This window comes from Diprion similis, chromosome 10, assembly GCF_021155765.1.
Source record: "Diprion similis isolate iyDipSimi1 chromosome 10, iyDipSimi1.1, whole genome shotgun sequence".
NCBI classification, from domain to species: domain Eukaryota; kingdom Metazoa; phylum Arthropoda; class Insecta; order Hymenoptera; family Diprionidae; genus Diprion; species Diprion similis.
Window position 1 is genome coordinate 5,386,417 of NC_060114.1, and position 20,608 is coordinate 5,407,024.

General features: G+C 35.4%; 1 protein-coding gene across 2 annotated transcripts in view; it reads right to left on the minus strand.

Moving 5' to 3' along the window:
• LOC124411003 overlaps window positions 1-15,160 on the minus strand; it is a 52,365-nt gene extending 37,205 nt beyond the window's left edge. The window contains exon 1 of one of the 2 annotated variants that reach the window (XM_046889812.1): window positions 14,817-15,160. In XM_046889812.1, the coding sequence (XP_046745768.1) occupies window positions 14,817-14,880 (64 nt within the window). In that variant the 5' untranslated portion in view covers window positions 14,881-15,160. The remainder of the gene's footprint in view (window positions 1-14,816) is intronic. The other variant, XM_046889811.1, reaches the window with a different exon arrangement.
• Window positions 15,161-20,608: the final 5,448 nt, after the last annotated feature.

The following is a 20,608-nucleotide window of genomic DNA, read 5'->3' on the forward strand; positions in this document are numbered from 1 at the left end:
ATAACAACGTTCGATTCGCACAGTCAGACTCGCCTTAAGACTCGCAATAATAAATAAAAAAAAAGTGAAAAAAAAAAACAACATTGTGTATGATCTTGCAACTATACAATAGCGTTCCAATTTTAAAACACCGCAGGAATAGGTTAGGATTCGACCTTCGCGGATTGCCGCATTCGGATCACACGCGGAGACTTGTGTATAAAAGACATTTCTGACGGACACTCCTTGACTGTGTTATTATATTGTTACATGTATTCTCTGGGTGCAGCGACTGACAACCGTGAAAGTAAAAGAGCCCGGACTCCAGATCGGTCTCGAGGCTTGGGAACCAAGGCGAACGGATCGGCGAAATACTTGTATAGTTATACCTATGATTGAAATGAAAGGATATTATATATTGTCGGCGTTATTTCCCAATTACTTCGCGTTACTGCACGTATAATATACTCGTATATGCCAAAAATGGGCGTGGCACTAACGTTATGACTAAATAGATCGGCAATTAGGCGCCTTGTTTTGACCCTCTTATTAATTTTTCTATATAGTTATCGCTTATGAACTGATACGGCTGAATTATAGGGTGTCGAATGTTTTTGTCATGTGGATTAATGCGATGCTTGTCATCATGACGGTGACGTGTATGAACGCAAAACACGCTCAATGTCATGTGATGACGAAATATTTAGACCGACGGTGATAGAGTTCTTGTGTTTTCACAGGTCGATATTTGGAAACTTTTGTTGAATTAAGTGATTCTTTGATGACTTGAGAAGAGGTTCCAGTGATTTTCACTGTCATCGAAAGATTGATAAGAGTTTACGCAGGACTTTGCAAAACTTCAAATGACTTTTAAAGATCCTTTAACGAGCCCTTTAAGGGCTTGGACAGAGTTTGAATAGGTTTAAAATTACATTAAACCACTTCAAAGAACTTCGGAGGACTTCAATGTTCTTTATTCAATTTCAACATGAATTCAAACGACTTGAAAAAACTTTGGAATACTTCAATATGTCTTCTTCATAAGTTCAAAATGACACTAAACTACTCCGGACAACTTCGAAATACTTGAATATGCTTGATACAGTTTGAAAACATCTTTAAACTACTTGGAAAAAACTTCGAAACACTGGAATACAGTTCAAATAACCTCGAAATGGCTTCAAATAGCTTGAAAAAAACTTCTCAAAACTTGAATATGCTTCCAAGAATTTCGAACTAACTTCGGAACGACTTTGAACCATGGATTTGAAAAAATTTCGGAACACTTGAATATACTTTAAATGGCTTCAAACTGACTTTGAAAAGATTCAACATCACGACGATATTCTATTGGCACAGAACCTGTTCTAAATGTCGAGACGAAAAACACAAGAGGCATATTTGCATGTAATCAGTTGACACGTCACGTCCATATTCAATTTAACGTCAAATATGATGATATTATGTTCAAACAGCGAGCTTCTGCTACAAGAAATGAACATTATTGGCCATTTATTTATTCAAATCAACATCAGTCGAAACATCCAACTGAATAAATATTAATACCTAATAGATGATATTTCATTAGCATGTGACATTTTACTGGAGGCTGTTTCACCGGTGCCTCACCGTAACTGGAAGTGGAAGATAAGCGTAAACCGACTCACCGAGAAAACTTTCGATTTGTAGTTGCTGTAAAGTCTAACTATTTTCACTCTTTGCTATAACCGGAAAACGTAGTTTTGGGCAAAAAATTAAAATCGATATTCTAACCTCAACTTTACGGTATTTTCTTGCAACTATTACGATGATTTAGTGTTGTTGCAAGACTAAATCAATGCAGAAGCATTTTTTAACTGAAAAAATGTAGTCAATGTAGTTGAAATGTCCAGAAAATTCACTATCGATACTAAATACTTACTTCCGCTAGCGATTCTCAAAGAGAAATGAACCGTTACTACAACGATGCCGATTTTACTACAATTTAAACTATGGCTACTAAAAATTGAAATGTTTTTTCATCAGTGAAAAACGTGACTATTCGTTGCTTTTCTGAAGAAAATAAAGTGTCCATAGACATGCAGTTGAAATGAATTCAGTCCTCAGAATAACTGCAGAACTAGACTGCATTTCTGAATTCCTGGTTCAAAATATGTTTTTGCAAAGCATTTCGTAAACTCTCTCTCTCTCTCTATCTGTCTGGAGTTTTGGAGACACGCTAGACTATTTTCTCCAATCCGTTGAGCCGCTTCCAGCAAAAAGTACGGAGAAAAAATCGACAGACTGAAGGTATCACGTCCATAACCTCAACAGCTTTCAAACTTACGCCAGGAGATTTTTAGCGCAATAAGTGCAAAAGTTGCGGCATTAGTTTCGCAGTTTTTTATCAAACGGCACGGTTAAGGAGTTTCTTGTTTATTCGCTGATCGATCGGTTTTTGCCCACGTGAAAAAACCGGCCAAAGAAACTATGGACGTATATAAATAAGACGCGCGTGTCCGCTTCGCTCGATATCGAAAAATTGGTCCGAAACAGATTGGCGGACGATTGATTGATTGCATTGCACTCAAGGTTAGGCGACACTTGCGGTTATAATAACGTTCGAATTATTTCTTGTATACTGATGCTAAAATCGTTGGCAAATAAAACCTTTAGGATCATTTTGCGTAATATGTGTAACCGTAAAATCCACGGTGCACGCAATGCTTTCAAGGTAAACTCGATATATGCTGCACGTGACTCGCATGCGACCCTCGAACGCATTTCACGCAAAATTCGAACGTGCCAACGCTTCGAAATTGTTATTCATTTCATTTTTTTTTTCATTTCACGTTGAAGCCAAGTGTACAACAATTTATTTTAATTCACACATTTGAGTATTTTCAACTCGTATCATTCATGGTCAAGAAAAACTTTCAACTATTTGAGTAAAAATATCGATTCAATATTTTTTTTTTTTCTTTCTTTACTTTCACGCAAATCGGACACTTTCAGAGTTTTTACAAAGATTTTACAGGTGGTTTTTAGATATTTGCACGATTCGAAAGAAAAAAATCGATATTGAAGGTGAATTTTGTGGCTGAATTGCAGTTCAAATTTCATTCTATAAAGCAAGTATGAGATTAAAGGTATTACAGAAACTTTGAATGATAAATTTGCAAAACATATTTTAGGAAAACTTTTAAATGACACTAAAAAATTAACAATTCTTTTCAAATTTTCATAGAGTTTTTAATATCTAAAAACGGAGTGCAAAATCTTCATTGTATATGTATAAGTGTTTTAATCACTCGATAACAGAGTTTCTAGAACCTGTGAGAATTTTTTACTGCAATAAATTTGCAACAAAATCTTTTCACCTGCAAGGATATTATAATATAAAATACATTTATCATTACGTAATTAAAGAGTACAAGTATCAGCTAGAAAGTTGCGGTTATACGTGGTTTTACATCGAATTCCGTGCTTAAATTCTCTTGAGTAACGAGTAATATTCTGTTTCTAAAATTGTGGAAAAGGTCAGAAAAAGAATAATCAGCTAATATTTGATTATAATCATGGTCAGTGACGCAGTAATCATAATTACCATAATTTATTATCATTACGCATTTTAGTTGGCGAGTATTTTTTCATTTTGTTCTGCTTTTTTGAGGAAAAAAAAAACAGTACACATGTTGGATTCAAAAAAGAAATTTTTTTACACATATTACGTCACATTCTTGGAAAGTTGATCCGGCATTTGATGTATCAAATTCTGCACACCGTTTTTTTTTTTTTTCTCTTCTCTCTCTCGTTCACGTGATTCGAGCTTCCAAATCTGACGAATTCCTTTAACATTTCAATGCGATATTTTTTAGCTTGATTTGCAGTGATGATCGATTATGCGAGCCTGTTTTTCCCAATAAAACTGGTAGTCAACAGGATCGATGACATATTCCTGTTCGCAGATGACGCAACTAAAATATTTCGCGGCATCAAAATCTCGACGAATGGGAAAAACACGATTCCGCTCAAGTTTTAATTATTCTTTGCAATGAGCACTGACCTATGAAATTGACTTTATTCTCCAATTCTGAGAACAGCAAACAGAATATTTCTCGCAGATTTTGCCGATCGTAAGATCAGCATCTAGCTTTGAACTGTCTTCAGCTTTATCGTTGAATATACTTTTTGCCTTTTTTTTTCTTGAAAAACTGCTGAAACCAAACTATTTCGCCAAATATCGCTCGGTCACACAAATTTCGCCAATTCGCCTATTCAAGCTGATAAAAATTTTGTCCACGAATTGTGTTGGTACACATGCGACCGAAATGATCCGCATATAACTAATTATAGTCGTGTAATTTTTATTTTTTATTTTTTTTCTTGTTTTTTTCTACACAACCAACTTCACCAGCAACTTCCTGGTACCACAATGTTCCAAGGACGACAATTCCAACGCCTGAGGCAAGTCTTATGAACCTAATTTCTGGCGATCGGTTTCCCATTCGATTTACATACATACTCATTTTTTCCTGCTTTTTTAATTCAAGACAGTTCCGAGTATCCGTCGCCTTCGTGAGATGGTACAAATTGTTTTTTTTTTCCCAAAATTTTTCTATTTATTTGACACCTTTCCTTTTTAATACATGTAACTATCCAATCTAACACTTATATTCTGTAAAATTATATATAGATATATATACTTATGTGCCGAGTGATTTATTTTTAACGTCACTCATTATTCTTGTTACTTTTGTTAATAAAATTGATCGAGTTTCTTAAGCTTTTGGAAATTTCTGGAGAGGAAAGAAAAAACGCTTGTTTACTTTAACTTGATTTTGAATTACTGTTTTTATGGAACTTTGGGGACAATTTGAATAAGCTTCATCCTCGGAACGAATCTGTTCGCTTATTTAATAAACCTGATGGATAAATTCCTGAATACAATTAATCAATAAATTTAACGATTTTTTTATTATCATAGACGGATATCGAAATTTTTGGTTCTCTATGAATAATTGCAACTCGAAACTTGAAGTCTGTTATTTCTGCGCTACTACAATTAGTAAACGAATTTTCATCTCAAGTTATTGTAAGAATCCGTCGATTTTTATTTAATATCCAAGATTTTTTTTCTTTTCCTTTCTTTGTATTATAATGAGACACGTGATTTCTAATTAAAAAAACACACACATACAAGCATAATCAAGGAGCAGGTTTAATTGTTCTACTCGGATCGTTCTACTCTGCAGATTATTTCGCAGGACTTTACATTTTCATATTTTATATAAAAACTTTTGAAAACTGAGAGGCGAAAATAAAATAAAAAAGAAAAATAATCAGTGAGATGCTGATTCGATTACGATCAAACCGCGCCACTCCACACCAGACTTTAATTTATGCAAGCAGAGCAGTGAAATTTTACATAACATTCTACACAATATACATATAAATATATATATATATATATATATACAATGCATATTATATTATGACATTCGACGCAATATATATTACCTGCCTAATTTAGCGAATACATACATATATAAGCCAATTTTAAATCCGTTCAAAAATATTGTGAAGTAGTCACACATTTTATATACACAAGGACAATTAGCCTCGGGGTGTAAAAAAGGAGCGGAAGAAATCTGTATGATCGATGTGTTGATAACGGCAGGGAGTGGCTATAATTCCCGACAGGAAAGATGTGGGAATTGCTTACGTTGATTTTCCTATCATTCTATTTATGCATCAGAGCCGGACTCGCGACGCGGAATTATGCGAGCGTGACTATCGCGTCTAGATTCGCAACTATGGAGGGTAAGAGGTAAGGAGAACTATCTTATATGGAAGAAAAGTTGAAAAAGTGTTCAGCGAAGGCTGTAAATAACAGTTCAAAAACCCTCCAGAATGGCGCTAGCGTTGGTAGCAGTTTTAGACGGATTGAAGTACGCAGAGTTTAAAAATTTCATATTTTGGTGACTAGAGTAGTTAGTGACAGTCGTTTACTGAAGAATATTCAACTATTTACGTAGTCCGAAATAATTTTGTAAACATAACCTAAAATAACTGTCGTAAAACTTTTTTAAATGATAGAATAATGATGGTAAGAATTTGTGTGGTGAAAAGTTGCTCAAGTGGGCGTAGATAAAAAAATCGAAAAAATTGTTCACCTTAGTTGCTGTCTTATTTCCAACCAACAATATATGTAAAATAATTTTTAATGAAATATTTACTTTATTAACGGTTGTTTGTTTTTATAATTTTTTAATGATTTATTGAAAAAAAATTTATAATCCAAAAATTGATGCTTGTGAAACTTTTTTTTTTTATTATTATTCTGTTTTCGATGAACTTTTCTTCTCTAATTTTCTCATTATATGAATGTATTTATTTTTTAATATTCACTAATTAGGCATTGAAAAATTATACGCAAAAGTTTGATTTTAGGCTTATTTAAAAAATCCGCCGTAACGAAGCGGAAGTTTTTCTTTCCTTGTTTATTTCTCTATTCTACTCTACTAACTTTGGCACTGTTTTACGCATTTCGATTGACACTTTTCATACACGGAGATAGTTCTCCTTACCTCTACCCTCCTTATTCCCAACTAATCGATCAGCTTCTATCGATACTTGATTCGCTCCAAGTGAAAAAAAAGAATTGTAGAAAATTACCTACAGACATTTAAATTAAATATGGTGATCGAAATTTTTTGTCAATTTAGATAAATTAGGTTCTGGCCGCTTTTTGTTGACTCAAATAACGTTTTTGTAAATATAAAAAAAATATTCGATAAATTCAAAAGATCTTTTCTCTTTGTCTGCCATCCGTTAAATAGTAGGTAATTTGAAAAAGTTGCAAGAAAAAAAAAAAAAATTAGTTAAACCAGCGCTCAAAGAGTTTATTGGGCCGCATTTCACTAAAAGAATCTTTTCTTATTGTGTAAAATTAGTTTAAAAACCGCAAATTCAATTGACAAAAAATTTTAGTTGCGTTATTCAATTTCAAAAGATGTTCGTTACTATGGTCTAACACGTGAAAATAATAAAAATGTGAAGAAAAAATAATATACAAAGATTTTTCAATAATTCCTTTGCAAAGGCGATGGGTTTTTCTCTTACGGAACGAAGTAGAATAATCAAAACAAACGTGCCGTCACAATTTAAAAGTAAGATTTTTTTTATTAGGTTTGCTTGTTTATTCTTTTCAACGCACTTTAAATCCAAAAAATTACTTTGCATAATAGGTTTTCGAGAATCAACAGTGAGATCGATTTCATCTTTATAAAATCCGAAAAGCATTTATTTAGACTGTTAATTTATAGATTCGGTTGTTCAAACAAAGTTCTAACTTCGTTATAGAATTTCGTATAATTTCCTAAAATAGCGGAAGTAGGAGGAACTTTGTATTTTTTAACTTTACTCCTGATGTTTAAAAAAAAAGTATTTGAATTACGAGCTAAATCCTAGGCTGAATTAATCGATGCAAATAGCTGTCTTTCCCATGATAATTATTCTCATAATGTATTTTCATAATAATTCTGAGGACCAATTTACACTTCAGGTTAAAAGCCGGCGCATGCACGCGCTCCAAGAACGTAAAGAAGAGAAAAACAAACGGTTTTATGAAACCGAGAGAAGTGAAAGTCATACGAATAAGACAGAGAGAGAGAGAGAGAGAGAGAGAGACGAGGGAGAGAGCAGCGTGTATAAAAGAGTTGTCGGGGGCCCAGTGAATGAGTGAAAGTGAGCCAGCATACCGGAGCTCGGAAACTAGAGCGCGGCGGCTTGCATAATATCGGACACTTGCAGGGTCTTGCCCAGCGATAATGAACGCAGCTCACATATTCGGCGGAAGCACAAGCTATCAAGTGTGCGGCTTAATTTTTTTGTCTCTTCTTAAGTCGATTTTGAGAATCGTTTCAAATTGGAATACGCATCGATGCTTTTGCTGTCTTTCAGTTCTGAAATCTACGCTTTCAAAATACTGTCTTTATTAGCGAAGCGGTTGACATTATAACCTCCAAAATAGATGCAAGCATTGTGCCCTTTGATTTGGTCGAGGAATTTTTTTTTCCTTTCCTTCAATTGCAGTGGAAAGCGAAAAGAATGCAGTGTCGAATGCGCTTCTGATCAGATGGTATCATGTACACCTACAAATTTTTTGGAGGTTACGTCATCCGGGTCCAACATTTTATGCCGTGTTTTGAATGCGTAGGTGTCAGCATTTGGAAAACACCGGAAGGATCTATTAAAGGAAGATTAAATTTAATTCAAAATGGTTTTCAAGATTGCCGAAAGAGGTATGAAGAAATTAATTTGGCTTCTGAGAAAAAGAATACAAAACGAAGAGAAAAAAAAGAAAAAACAAGAGAAGCAGACGAAAAATGAGAGACTAGCGAATTAGGGATAAAAAACGATCATCAATGCGATGATTATTTATTATACCCCCACACTGTTCAAGCTGTATAATATAAGTAACTGTATTCGACTAAACCTAACGGATTCAAGGCCGCCATCAGAGTTCCAGACGTAATTTCAAACCGTTCTAAACAGTCACGTGGTTCACCCGCGCAGCTGTTTCTTCTGTGTTCCGCACATTTCGATATATCGCGAATTCAAGTTTTTTTTTTTTCGTCTTTTAGTTTTTCGTTTGTGGTTAAGATTCGATTTTTCTTCCGGAATTCCCGACTGTTTTATTCAGTTTACAAAAGAACATGATAATTGAAATATAAATGGAAATCGATAGTACCTAAAAGGCTTAAGTATCCAATATTACTGTCTTTAAATTTTATGTTATAAATATTTTGTAATAAATATATTTTTTTTTAATTCAATATATTTTAAAATCGATTCAGTTATTATTGAGGTATCGTAACCACCGCAAACATCTCACCAGACGAAGTAGCTGATGTTATTGTCGAAAACAATGCTTTCTAATATTCGATTCTGATGAGAAAAAAAACAAACTTGTGACATAAAGCTGAATCTAGTAATTTTTTTAATAAAACAAACCCGTATCAAACTCAATAATTGGTTGAGTCGAAATATGAATTCCAAAATCGACCCACATTTTCAGCAGTCTATTAGTCGATACTCCTACCAACTACCGGGATATGCGATGAATCGATTGATCGAAAAAGCAAATAATTGGAAAGACCCGCTGATCAAATAATCGAAAAACAGATAATTGGGAGAAAACTAATTAATAATGGATTATTCGGAAAAACAATCGATAAAAATTGTTATGAAACGCTCAATCGACGTGTACGATAGATCCATTATTCAATTTATAACATGTATAATACTCAACGTATAGATAAATATTAAATATACGTAAGCGCAGGAGTGCGATCACTTGCATAGTATTGTTGTAATACATACATTCTCCCTGCAGTTGTGGCGTTGGTTACTTTTTTTCCACTTCAAACTGGTCATAAGGTCACAAGATCGGTGGGAATTGTACGCCTTTACTTCACGTTTACACCCATAACGTCACACTCACATCGTATCTTGCACCAACCTACACTTCACATTCGAAGGATATAAATGAAGGGTGTGTATTCAACCGTATTCCGTCACGTTTCAAACTACTTATTCCCTATCACATAATGTGCAACCCAATATGGTGCGGTAATAATTCATCATCGGTTTTGGATTTTATTCTACCATAATTATTAATTTTTCTGTTTCCATTTTCCTAGAAAGGTTCTTTTTCGCTGTTGTTACGATGGGTTTCAACATCCCGAAACTCAAAAATCTGAGAAACAGTTCATCACGTCTACCATGTATCACGAGTCTGTGTTATATTCACCGGTGATCGACTCGACTTGTGAGAATCACGCACCACCAAGCGGCTACCCCAAGAACTACTAATTTAACTCCACAAAGGTTTCTCGCATTCAAGCTCTACCCGAAATTACATCTTGAACTCGCTATACTTCTTTATCATCTATCGATCTATATATCTATGTACTTACACAATTGTCTAGAGAATATAATTACAAACTTTGATGTGGTTTTACGTTTTTTCCTTCTGTGATATTACATAGTACCTAATAACTTGACTCAATTCTACGGTCTAACTACCCTACAATTGTACAATTGTACCTCAATTATTGTTATTAAACTAATTGTTATTGTCACAACCATATTCATATACAAGGTGTATCATACTCATGGGTGTGTACATGTTACATGTAACAAGAAACATATTCTCACGATGAATTACTCAATTGCGAAACGACTGCGCGATGTATTACGCTGTCCGTATGTACCCGAGATTATTGTTTTTATGCGCATGTGTGTGTGTGTGTGTGTGTGTGTATGTTCATAAATAACATACAGGTGCTGGGTGTAAATATGTCGCTATGTACACGTAGTTCCATGTACAGGCGTGATGCACAACCCTCTTGCAGGCTCGATGAGGATCGGGTTTGCATTGGAATAAGGGTCAATTTGGAGATTGCGGTAATTGGAGCCGTGCCTAGTTGATCGGTTTTATATGGAAAGGCGATCCAAGGCTGAGTGCAGAGGCCTGAGACAAAACCGGCCGCCTAGATCCCATCGGGCAATAACATTCACTGATTATCGGCGATCAGCCCAGCCCGATTCGCGTTCAAGCACATGAGTTGCATATGTGCTGGACGCAAGTCTATGTGTTGCAGTAAATTCGAAAAAGAATGTATCCTTTTTGTCTCCATCTTTTTTTTTCACTGTAATTAATCCCAGACGAAATCGAAAGAACCTGCTGCACGTTATGCAATATTAAATCTTCGAATTTTTATTTACACGTTAATTTATTTTCAACTGATTTTGTAACATTGCAGTGAAATCAATGAGTCTTCTGTGACGTTGAAATCTGTTTTTTTTTTTTTTTTTTATATATATGAACTTTCGATAAAACTTTGGGATTTTCTGGACGAGCTTGGCAGCGAAAGCTGAAAGTGCCAGAATGGTTGTACCCATATAATTTTCACCAACCTTACTATCGTTAAAAGGCTCAAAAAATACAAGTTTAGTGAAAAACTGTCCATATTATGATATAAAAAAAAAGTTATATGAACTGTTCGATGAATGGATATATAATATATCTATTATGTTCATAGAGGTGCTTCATTACACTTATATAACATATATTATAACTGTGAGTAAAACATGGATTTGAAAGAAAAAATTAAGTGGACTATGAAAAAAAAGAAAGAAGTAAAAAAAAACTGGTTCACCCAGAGGCAAACTACCAAGTGTTTACACATTAAGGCAAAGAAAAACTTTCGCTGTATTGAGAAGAATTTCGTAACTGTGTTAAAACACTAATGCCGCAACTTAACTTGGACAAATTCTTTAATGACTCAGTTTAGCGTTACATATATTACGGTGTTGGCTATTAAAGTGTTCAAAAGGTTCTGAAGAATCCCGCTAAAATTTCATTTTAATTGTATGCATAATTTGTATAAATAGATTTTCGATTTGTAGGTCAGCTAATTTCATTGGTGTTTCAAATTTGGAGCAAATTTTACATAATGAGGAAAGGTGGTATCTATAAGTTTTCTTCTTCATCTGTATAAACGATGTCGAAGAGGAAAATTGAAACTTCAACACGCACGGATCTGAAAACTTAATGCACAGTCCATTTATTATGAATTTTCACACTCAACAATTATCATAGGTTAGCAAGCTTTTTGACCACTATGATATGTATTTTGAAGGTCATGTATAGATTTTTTTACCCCCCCCCCCCCCCCCCCTCCACCTTTGGGACCCTTACGCAATAATGCATGGCCCCTAAGAGAGCTTATTTCGATTTGACATAATCGTAAAATCTTCGATACACCGCGGGACCCGTTATGCGATCTGGCCTGGAGCGTTTCAATCATGAGCTGATACGGAATGCGTGCGAGTGTTTCAACAACGACATAACCTGTCACGGCGGCGAGTCAACATCTCGAGCAAAAAGCAAAAGTGCTAGTATAGCGGTGACGACGGCACAGTGATTCTGGTATAATTGATCACGTGCCGATCGTGTCTATACACACCGAACACGACGATGGAAGTGAAACTGAACGTAGATGTGATATATAAACAGAGGGAAAACGGTAGAATTTATCGAGTAGAACGTCGGTCTGCGCATGCGCGAGATTTGTCAAATTTTCATTCAGGTTAGCCTGTTCTAAACTTCAGCAGTGAAACTCTGTTTACGGAGGTTAAGTAGGCGATGCGAATTTTTTTCAGCTAAACAGATGTCACCTAGTCGATGAAGTGATTCGGGAAGATTTGTCAAACTTTCATTGTCAATTGAGCGACCGCTACGAGTCGTCGTAACAAGATAATGTCAATTCGCCTGCACTTGACGCGGGAGAGTTTTACATCACGTGGTTCGTTTCGAGTAAGTTGACTGCCCTGCTTAGCAGACGAAAGTACAGATTATTTTTCGCATGCGCAGTCGGTTACTCAGCCTAATAAGTTTCACCGTTTCGTTTATTGGTTTTGTTATGACAGATAAACCCAGCGTTAACTCGAACGATTCATTTCAAATGTTATTATGCTAGCGAAAAATTATTGGGAACCAAGGTTTTCTGTTTTTCAATCTCGCGTGCACTAAACCGATTCAAATTTCGCGCCACGGGACGTTGACAAAAACAAAAAACGGGAGATGGAACGCCCAGGTACCTGGCTACCTCGGTTCTCATTATCTGATCCAGCTTATGCAACGTCGGACCTGATGTATATCACTACGTCAACGCTGCGTAACTTTCTCGAAATGATATCTACACGTTGGTTAGGTCACGTTATGTTGGCTTAAGTCGTCACCATGTCCGTAGTGCGAAATGCACCATATATTCAAAGAAACCGTAATTTTCATTTTTAAGATTTCATTTGTTCTCGTCTAAGAAATATTAAACACAGAAATATCTATACTACACAGTAATGTTCATCAATGCCCTTCCCCCTCCAGCCATCTTTTTTTCCGTCCGAAACCAAATTCGATTTTGATTCCATACGAGTTACTGATCCCAATCTCTGACGTCGGTTACATCGTCAATCGTTGTCACATAATTTGTATAGAATCGAACTCGCGTTTTATACGTGACCACAAACAAGTTAGCCGGAAGCCCAAGGCATTGGTGAACATTACTGTACAATATTTATACAAGGTTATAGACGCGTCAGACAAAACGAAACGTCTAAAGTTCAAATGTCAAAGACGTTCAGAAGTCAAGCTTGTTTTACAGACAGTCTAATCTTATGCAGGCCTTAGGAACCGTGTGAAATATGTTAAAAAGCGAAATTCATTGTTTATCACAATTTTTCGGAACCAACTGGGATGGAACTAGGATAGAAAGACACATTCTTGGAAACTTTTTGGAAATCGCATCAGTTTACAATGCATTTTCGATGCCCTACAGCATTAATAATAATCTATAAGTCTAGAACAAATAGTTCTAATCCAACATGGATTCAAATATTCGTCAAGTTGTCAAAATGAATAAAGAATTTGGTATACAGTTAATTGATTTTGATTCATCAACCGTCAGCGATTGGTGGATACACAAACTTTGATGGAAAATTTTTGGTAAAAAATTTTCAAATACTTCCAAGCTGCACAAAAAATGAAATTTTCTAGGAACGAATCTTACTGATATCTTGTTTAATTAATGTTTTAAAAAAAAGCGTTCTCAATAAAAAAACATTCGCCACCTATAACCAAACTCAACTCACTTTCTCTGTTCGTCAATGGTAACTTGCGTATCACTACGTGACCGGTGTGAGAATTTCAGGTTGATATGATGAAGTGTTTTTACGGGAAGAAATCACTGATTCCCCGTTCCGTAATATTATTCCAGCTACTCTTTTTGCGCGGTGTAATTATTGTATTACTATATAAATAATTCGAACGTCTTATTATGGGTATAAAAATTGGGACTGACAAGGAGAGTACCACACCTCTGGATCATGAATTCCGCTCAAACTCCTAGGACCGAACATTTTCTTGGCCTAAGATAAGAAGTCTATGGTATGCTTTCATCTGATACTTCTCTTTATACTCTAGTTAAAATTAGTAATATCAGCAATTTGATGAGTAAAACGCTATGACAAATGAAACCCGTCGCGTGTTTTTGCCTTGAATATCAATTTTTATTGTGCTCCGTTGAAGTTCCGGTGACAGAATCTTGTAGATTCAAGTGTAAACTGATCCTATATTATTCTTTCAGAGCTGGAGTGAAGTATAAACTACAAATTTTAGACAAACTAAGAGAATGGTCTAGTAAATAGAACTACGCATTAGTAGCCCCATATTTTGGGCCTGAGAAACACCCTTCGAAGTTCCAGCAAAATCCATGATCTGGAGGTCTAATACCCTCCTTGTGAGTTGGTACTTTTCAACAGCACATAGTATAAAGTGTATAAATTCTACAAGTACCAGAGAGAACGAGGAATACGGAACGTAAGCAGGCAAATGACCATTTGATTACACTTATTACAGCATCTTCATGGTCGTCAACTGGCATTTGTATACATCAGATTTAATCATTCTTCGATGCCTTCACCTTACAAACGCTTATGATCAGTCTGAAGCGCTTTTCATCCCGGTTCAACCGTTGAATTTGACCCAGAATTACACAGTTTCCTCAGAGAATCTGCACTCTATAGAGCAGCTATTGCGTCGTCAAGGTGAAACTCTCGATGTATCAGTTAGGAAATCGGGTACGAGAGTGAAAATTGACGGACATAATGTGATCCCATTGAAAATTGCTTAGTAATACTTTTCATCTGTAGGACTGGATCGTGAAAAGGGAAATAAGTGAGGCACAAGGAGTGTGGAAGACGTGAAAGCACGTTGCGATTAGACTCACCGGTTCTGGAAACTAGTGCCACAGCCAATAAGCAGCAGATCAGAACGCCGTTGTAGAGCAGCATGGTGTCGAAGCTTCAGAAGAGTCCTTAGAATACGAATAAACCAAAGGAGGTAAATGGGTGAATCACTGGAACGCGGAACACTTCGCGACGCGATAATATCCGCGCGGCATCCGGGTTTTAGGAACGCGGTTCAAACTTCCCGCGGTTTCTGCTACTGCTGCTGCTCCTGCTGCTAGTGATGTTCAATCCGGCGCAAAGGAACCGCATCGACTGCTGATTCGGTCTTATGCTACTGCCGCAAGAGGAGAAAGGCGACTAAACTGGTGGCGGAAAACGCAAGGCGTGTTTCTTCGAGGCACCCAGACGGGGGCCTCGGGATAGAGGCCGTCGACAACTCCTCGAATCGGACCCTCGGCTTCCTACCAGCGAGCTGCGGCATGGTGCACCTTTCTAACGAATATTATTGTAGCACAAATAAAACACGATGCGAGTAAGCGTTCTACCTGGAAACTCCAGCTCCCAGCCGCTGAATGCGTTTAAATATCCAAGTGTAGCTGCGCGGAGTCGGCTATCATGTTTGAATGATTATTGCATGGTGAAAAAAATAGACTCCACTAATTTCAGGAGAATTATTTATCAAAAATTCATACTCTTTAATTATTTTATTAGTAGATATAATCATACTTTGAGTGTTGATCGAATTACTGTACCTACGCGTAGGCCGAGAATATTTCTTGAAAAAGAATAAATAGAATGAAAATAAATTTCTCATGTTATAGACAAGAAATTGGACTGTCGTGCATCGCTTCGAATTACTTTAAAGTGCTTGAAAATTCAAACTTTTTCTCATAATCCCATTGTCTTCTGTTTTATTTCGAAGTGATCTTCGCAACTTGCAAATATAATAATCTGAATACTCAACGTACGAACATCTCGTCATCAAATTGATAAAAAGTATCGATGTTAAATTTCAATTTTATAAACATGGCTGCTGATTTCAACCTGTGAGTTTTATCTACTCCCTGTACGGTCCATAGCACTCAGTTTATTCGCAAGGCAAGGCCGTTCTCATAAACTCACTCTTGACCATACAGACAAAGCCGATTCCCACGTATCTGATTAAGCTTTCACGACCCGAAATTATTGTCGCCAACTGGGTGTTTTGGTGGTTACTGTGTAGTCTTCAATTATTTTAATTTTTTACCGTAATCAAAAAGTGTACTTTCAGTTACAAAATGATGACGAATTTCGTAGCTGTTCATCAGAAAATCTAGTATTTGTTTATTCGTTTATTCATTTCTATTATGGCGGTTTGAGAATAAACACACAACAAATGCAAAACTATTTGTAAATGTTGAAGCGAGTTTATAAAGTTTAGATTTTTAGCTCGAACGTAAAAAAGAGCAATAAACGAGTCTCGATGAAAATCGTTCTTCTGGGTTAATTTAGAGAATCGTTCTCTTCGCATCGGTGACTTTCTAAAAAAAATATCAGTAAATATGTAAACACATTCCTACTAGCGATGCATAAATGAAAAAATGGAGTGTAAGTGTGAGATGGAAAAATGTCGGACAATTAATGGTATGATAAATTATGATAAATTGGGAGAAATTCTTTGAGCATGCATTAATTCGTTTTCTTGGTCTTCTTCATTTCTATCGGTTCATTCGTTTTGGGAGAGTCGAATATACTCAATTTTGTAAAATTTTGTAACAAATATTCAGACATTTCATTCACAAGTCAAACACAAATTGATAACGGGAGCCAGAGTTTTCAAAATTTGTTCCAACGTTTAAACAAAGTGACATAGACAAAACCTAATAACCTAACAACCAAAAGATTGAGGTTAACTTGGCTGATTAGATTTGCAACACCATAACATGACGTCGTGTAACCTCCTATTACAAAGAAACGTGTATCGAGGAGCCCAAAACATGGTATAATGGAAGAAAAAAGATCTCTGCATGAATTTAGCACGACATAAAGAACTTTTAATTCAACATCCAGAAATAACTGTCACTAAAGTTGATAAGAAAAATAAAACAGATTTGGTTAAAACGGAGTAAGGTTACCGCCATGTTGGAATTAAGATAAGGACACATATAAACGCAATCAAAAGATCCTATACAAAAGGTTTTTGAAAGATTGAAAGACGATTTAGTTAACCACTGGATAAAATGGAGATACCTAACAAACACGATGGGCAAAAATTTAAAAACATTGACTAGCTCGATACCCCAAGAATTTATTTCCTGCCAAAAATAGATAAAACTGGTCTAGCTTATCACCCGATTGTATCAAACATTGGTGGTCCCACATATAAATTAGCTAATTTCTGTGCATCACTATTAACTATGATTTTAGGCGAATCCGAATTTCACACCAAGGACTCATGGTCGTTTGCTGAATTCGTCAATTACAAACTTTTAATATCATTAGATGTGTCGACGCTTTTTTTTTTATTTATTGCATAAATAGCGGATGGAATGAAATTGAACCTAGTTCGTATTTAATTAATTAAAAAGTGGCTATCCATCTCAACTCATTAAACTCTCCAAACGAACAAGAGTAGACGAATTATTTTCAGATGCCATGAGAAAAAATAAATTTCGAAAATTTTTGAAAACTCGAAATAATGCTAAATGATGTTTATAGAAATCATTATTGACTATTTAATATACATTTTGAGGGTAGCCCATTTTGCCCCACCTGCCCCGTTTTGCCTCGCCCCTAGTTTATAAAAATTTTTAATTAAAATATTTACCAATCATTTGTTAGATGTTTTTTTTCTATATTCTCTTAAAAATGGTACAAAAAGTAATATCAGCGAACGTATCATGAAGATCGAAATACTTTAAGACGCGGAACAACTTCCTGTTTACTGACCTTCGCTCACAAAACTGTCTACTCTTGATTATTTTTTTAACTACTACGCGAATACAAGTACAATTTTTTTCAACGTTGCAAACGATTCCAGTAAGCTTTCAGAAATGAAAACATTGATTTGGTAAAAGTTGAATCTTATCTCTTAATTTTACTTGATGTAGCCTCAGAGTGTGGTGAAAACGCTAAAAGAAATTTCCAAACAAGAAGTGTTTTACTGAATTATTGACAAAGTTCGGAAAGTTGGAATCAAGTTATTTTGCAACATTTTTTCACATGAAATTTTACTAATTTTGCCTAACTGTGCGAATTTCGAAATTTCACAATATTTCATTAATAGATATACGAACATTCAGTTGATCTGCAAATTTTTACACGTTTGCAAATTTTACAGCTGTTTTTTAGATTGTCATTTTGGTGAAAATTTCCCGCAACCAGTTTTGGTATTTTAGTAATCTACCAATTTTTTCAAACACAAATTATAGTAATTTCATAATTTTTCATGTGCAATATAAATTTGGTTAATCAGAGCTTGAATAATTATTCAAAACTTCTGCAATTCGGAGAGGAAAAAAATTCGCAAGAGAAAGAAACTCGGTTATCGAAAAATGAAGAAAAAAATATGTGCAGATTAAGAGGTTGCAAAATTTCACGCCTATTTAACTCTGATTTATCGCAGATTTATATAAATAATCTTACGGCCGTAAACTCGAGATGTATGTGCACACAGTTTCGAAAACAGCAGGTACTCATTTTCTTGGCATCTCATTGGTTGGAAACGCAACATCCGGAGATCAGGTTTCGTTGGTGTGGGTAGACGATGATAAGTACTGCTGTAGTACAGCGTGCACGGTGAGATCGGCGATAAGTAGTGTATACAGGGTGTGTAGAAAACACCAGTGATTTTAGACAAGGAATGATACGATACAGTTAAATATTGGTACCAGGCCCTATTATTGACGTAATAAGTCCCAAATCGATTGCCTACTTCATTTTAAAACCCCTGTTGTAACCAATTTGGATTTAGAAGAATTTTTTGCTTTCGCATATTTATTTTACATTTTGGCCCACTTTGATCACGAATGGCAATGAGACCCAATTCTTTTTAAATATGCACTTGAGCTGAATTAGACCCACAATTAAGGGCCCCGAAATGAAAACCAGGTGAAATATTCAAGTAGAATAAATATTGTTTGGAACCTTCTCGATCTGTTATAATTCTGGTAATTTTTGATACGAAAATGAAGTGGGGACTTATAGAGGCCAAATTAGACCCCGGACTGAAAACAAAATATGGATATTCAGGGGCAAGAAATATTTCTCAAATCTGCTATGAATAAGCAGAGTTTCTGTATTTTATTAAATAATTTGAGGCCTTTTTCCGATTGATGATTGGGACCAGGACCCAAAATGGAACATACATATCAAAAATCGAAAATTTCTTTTCAATTCAAATCTACGATGAAACAAGAAGGATTTCCATTATACATATAAAAAAAAAATTAGGGTCCTATTTGGCCAAAAAAAAGGCCCTAAAGAATCTCATTCTTCCATCCTATTCCTCGTTAAAAAATCTTAAATATTTACTTCTACAGTGATTTTTTGTGAACCTATCTTTCTAGGCTAATTATTGGGTCCTGGACCCAAAATGGAACATACATATCGAAAATCAAAAATTGCTTTTGAATTTGAATCTACGATGAATCAAGAAGGATTTTTATTATATACATGTATAAACTAAACAATTAGGGTCCTATTTGGCCAAAAAAGGGGCCTTACAAAATTTGTTCCATCCTATTCCTCGTTAAAAATCTTAAACATTTACCTCTACAGTCATTTTTTGTTAACCTGTTTTTATGGGCTAATTATTGGGTCCCGGACCCAAAATGGAACATACATATCAAAAATCAAAAATTGCTTTTGAATTTGAATCTACAATGAATAATGAAAGATTTCTATTATATACATGTAAAAACAAACGATTAGGGTCCTATTTGGCCAAAAAAGGGGCCCTAAAGAATCTCATTCTTCCATCCTATTCCTCGTTAAAAAATCTTAAATATTTAGTTCTACAGTCATTTTTTGTGAACCTATCTTTCTAGGCTAATTATTGGGCCCTGGACCCAAAATGGAACATACATATCAAAAATCAAAAATTGCTTTTGAATTTGAATCTACGATGAATCAAGAAGGATTTCTATTATATACTTGTAAAAACAAACAATTAGGGTCCTATTTAGCCAAAAAAGGGGCCCTAAAGAATCTCATTCTGCTATCCTATTCCTCGTTAAAAATCTTAAAACATTTTCTTCGACAGTCATTTTTTTCGAACCTGTTTGCTATCCGAGTTACTTGGGAGTCCTCCCGTCCTTTTTGATACACTCTGTACGTTACACACGCTAGGCGCTGTAATTGTTGAAGTTGGCTATAAATTGCAACAATATAAGATTGTGCAGCGATTATTTATGCGCTGAAGAATAGTTATAATTATTGTCTACGGTATGGCGGTTGAGATATGGGAAGGGTATATTTCAAAGCTGCACGGTCGACCGACGATTTTGAAACTCCGCCAGGGTATCGATGTCCATCTAATCGTGTCAAAGTCGTCGGTTCGACTGCGGGCCGTATATCGAACGCAGATATATCTGCAACCGTCTGCCTCTCTGTATAATTATTATTATCATACAGTATATCGAAATGTCCGTACATGCCGGATTGGCCAACAGGCTTGATTTACAAGTGGTGCAATTTCTCGAAGGTAGGTACACGCGTTCAAATTCGAAAATACTGAACAAGCGTGAAGTGCTTTCATGATCATTCGCTATGTTGTAGTGTATTGTTAATAACACTTGTTGTTCAATTTAGTACAAAATAGTCGGACATTTAGAATTTATAATATTTTTAT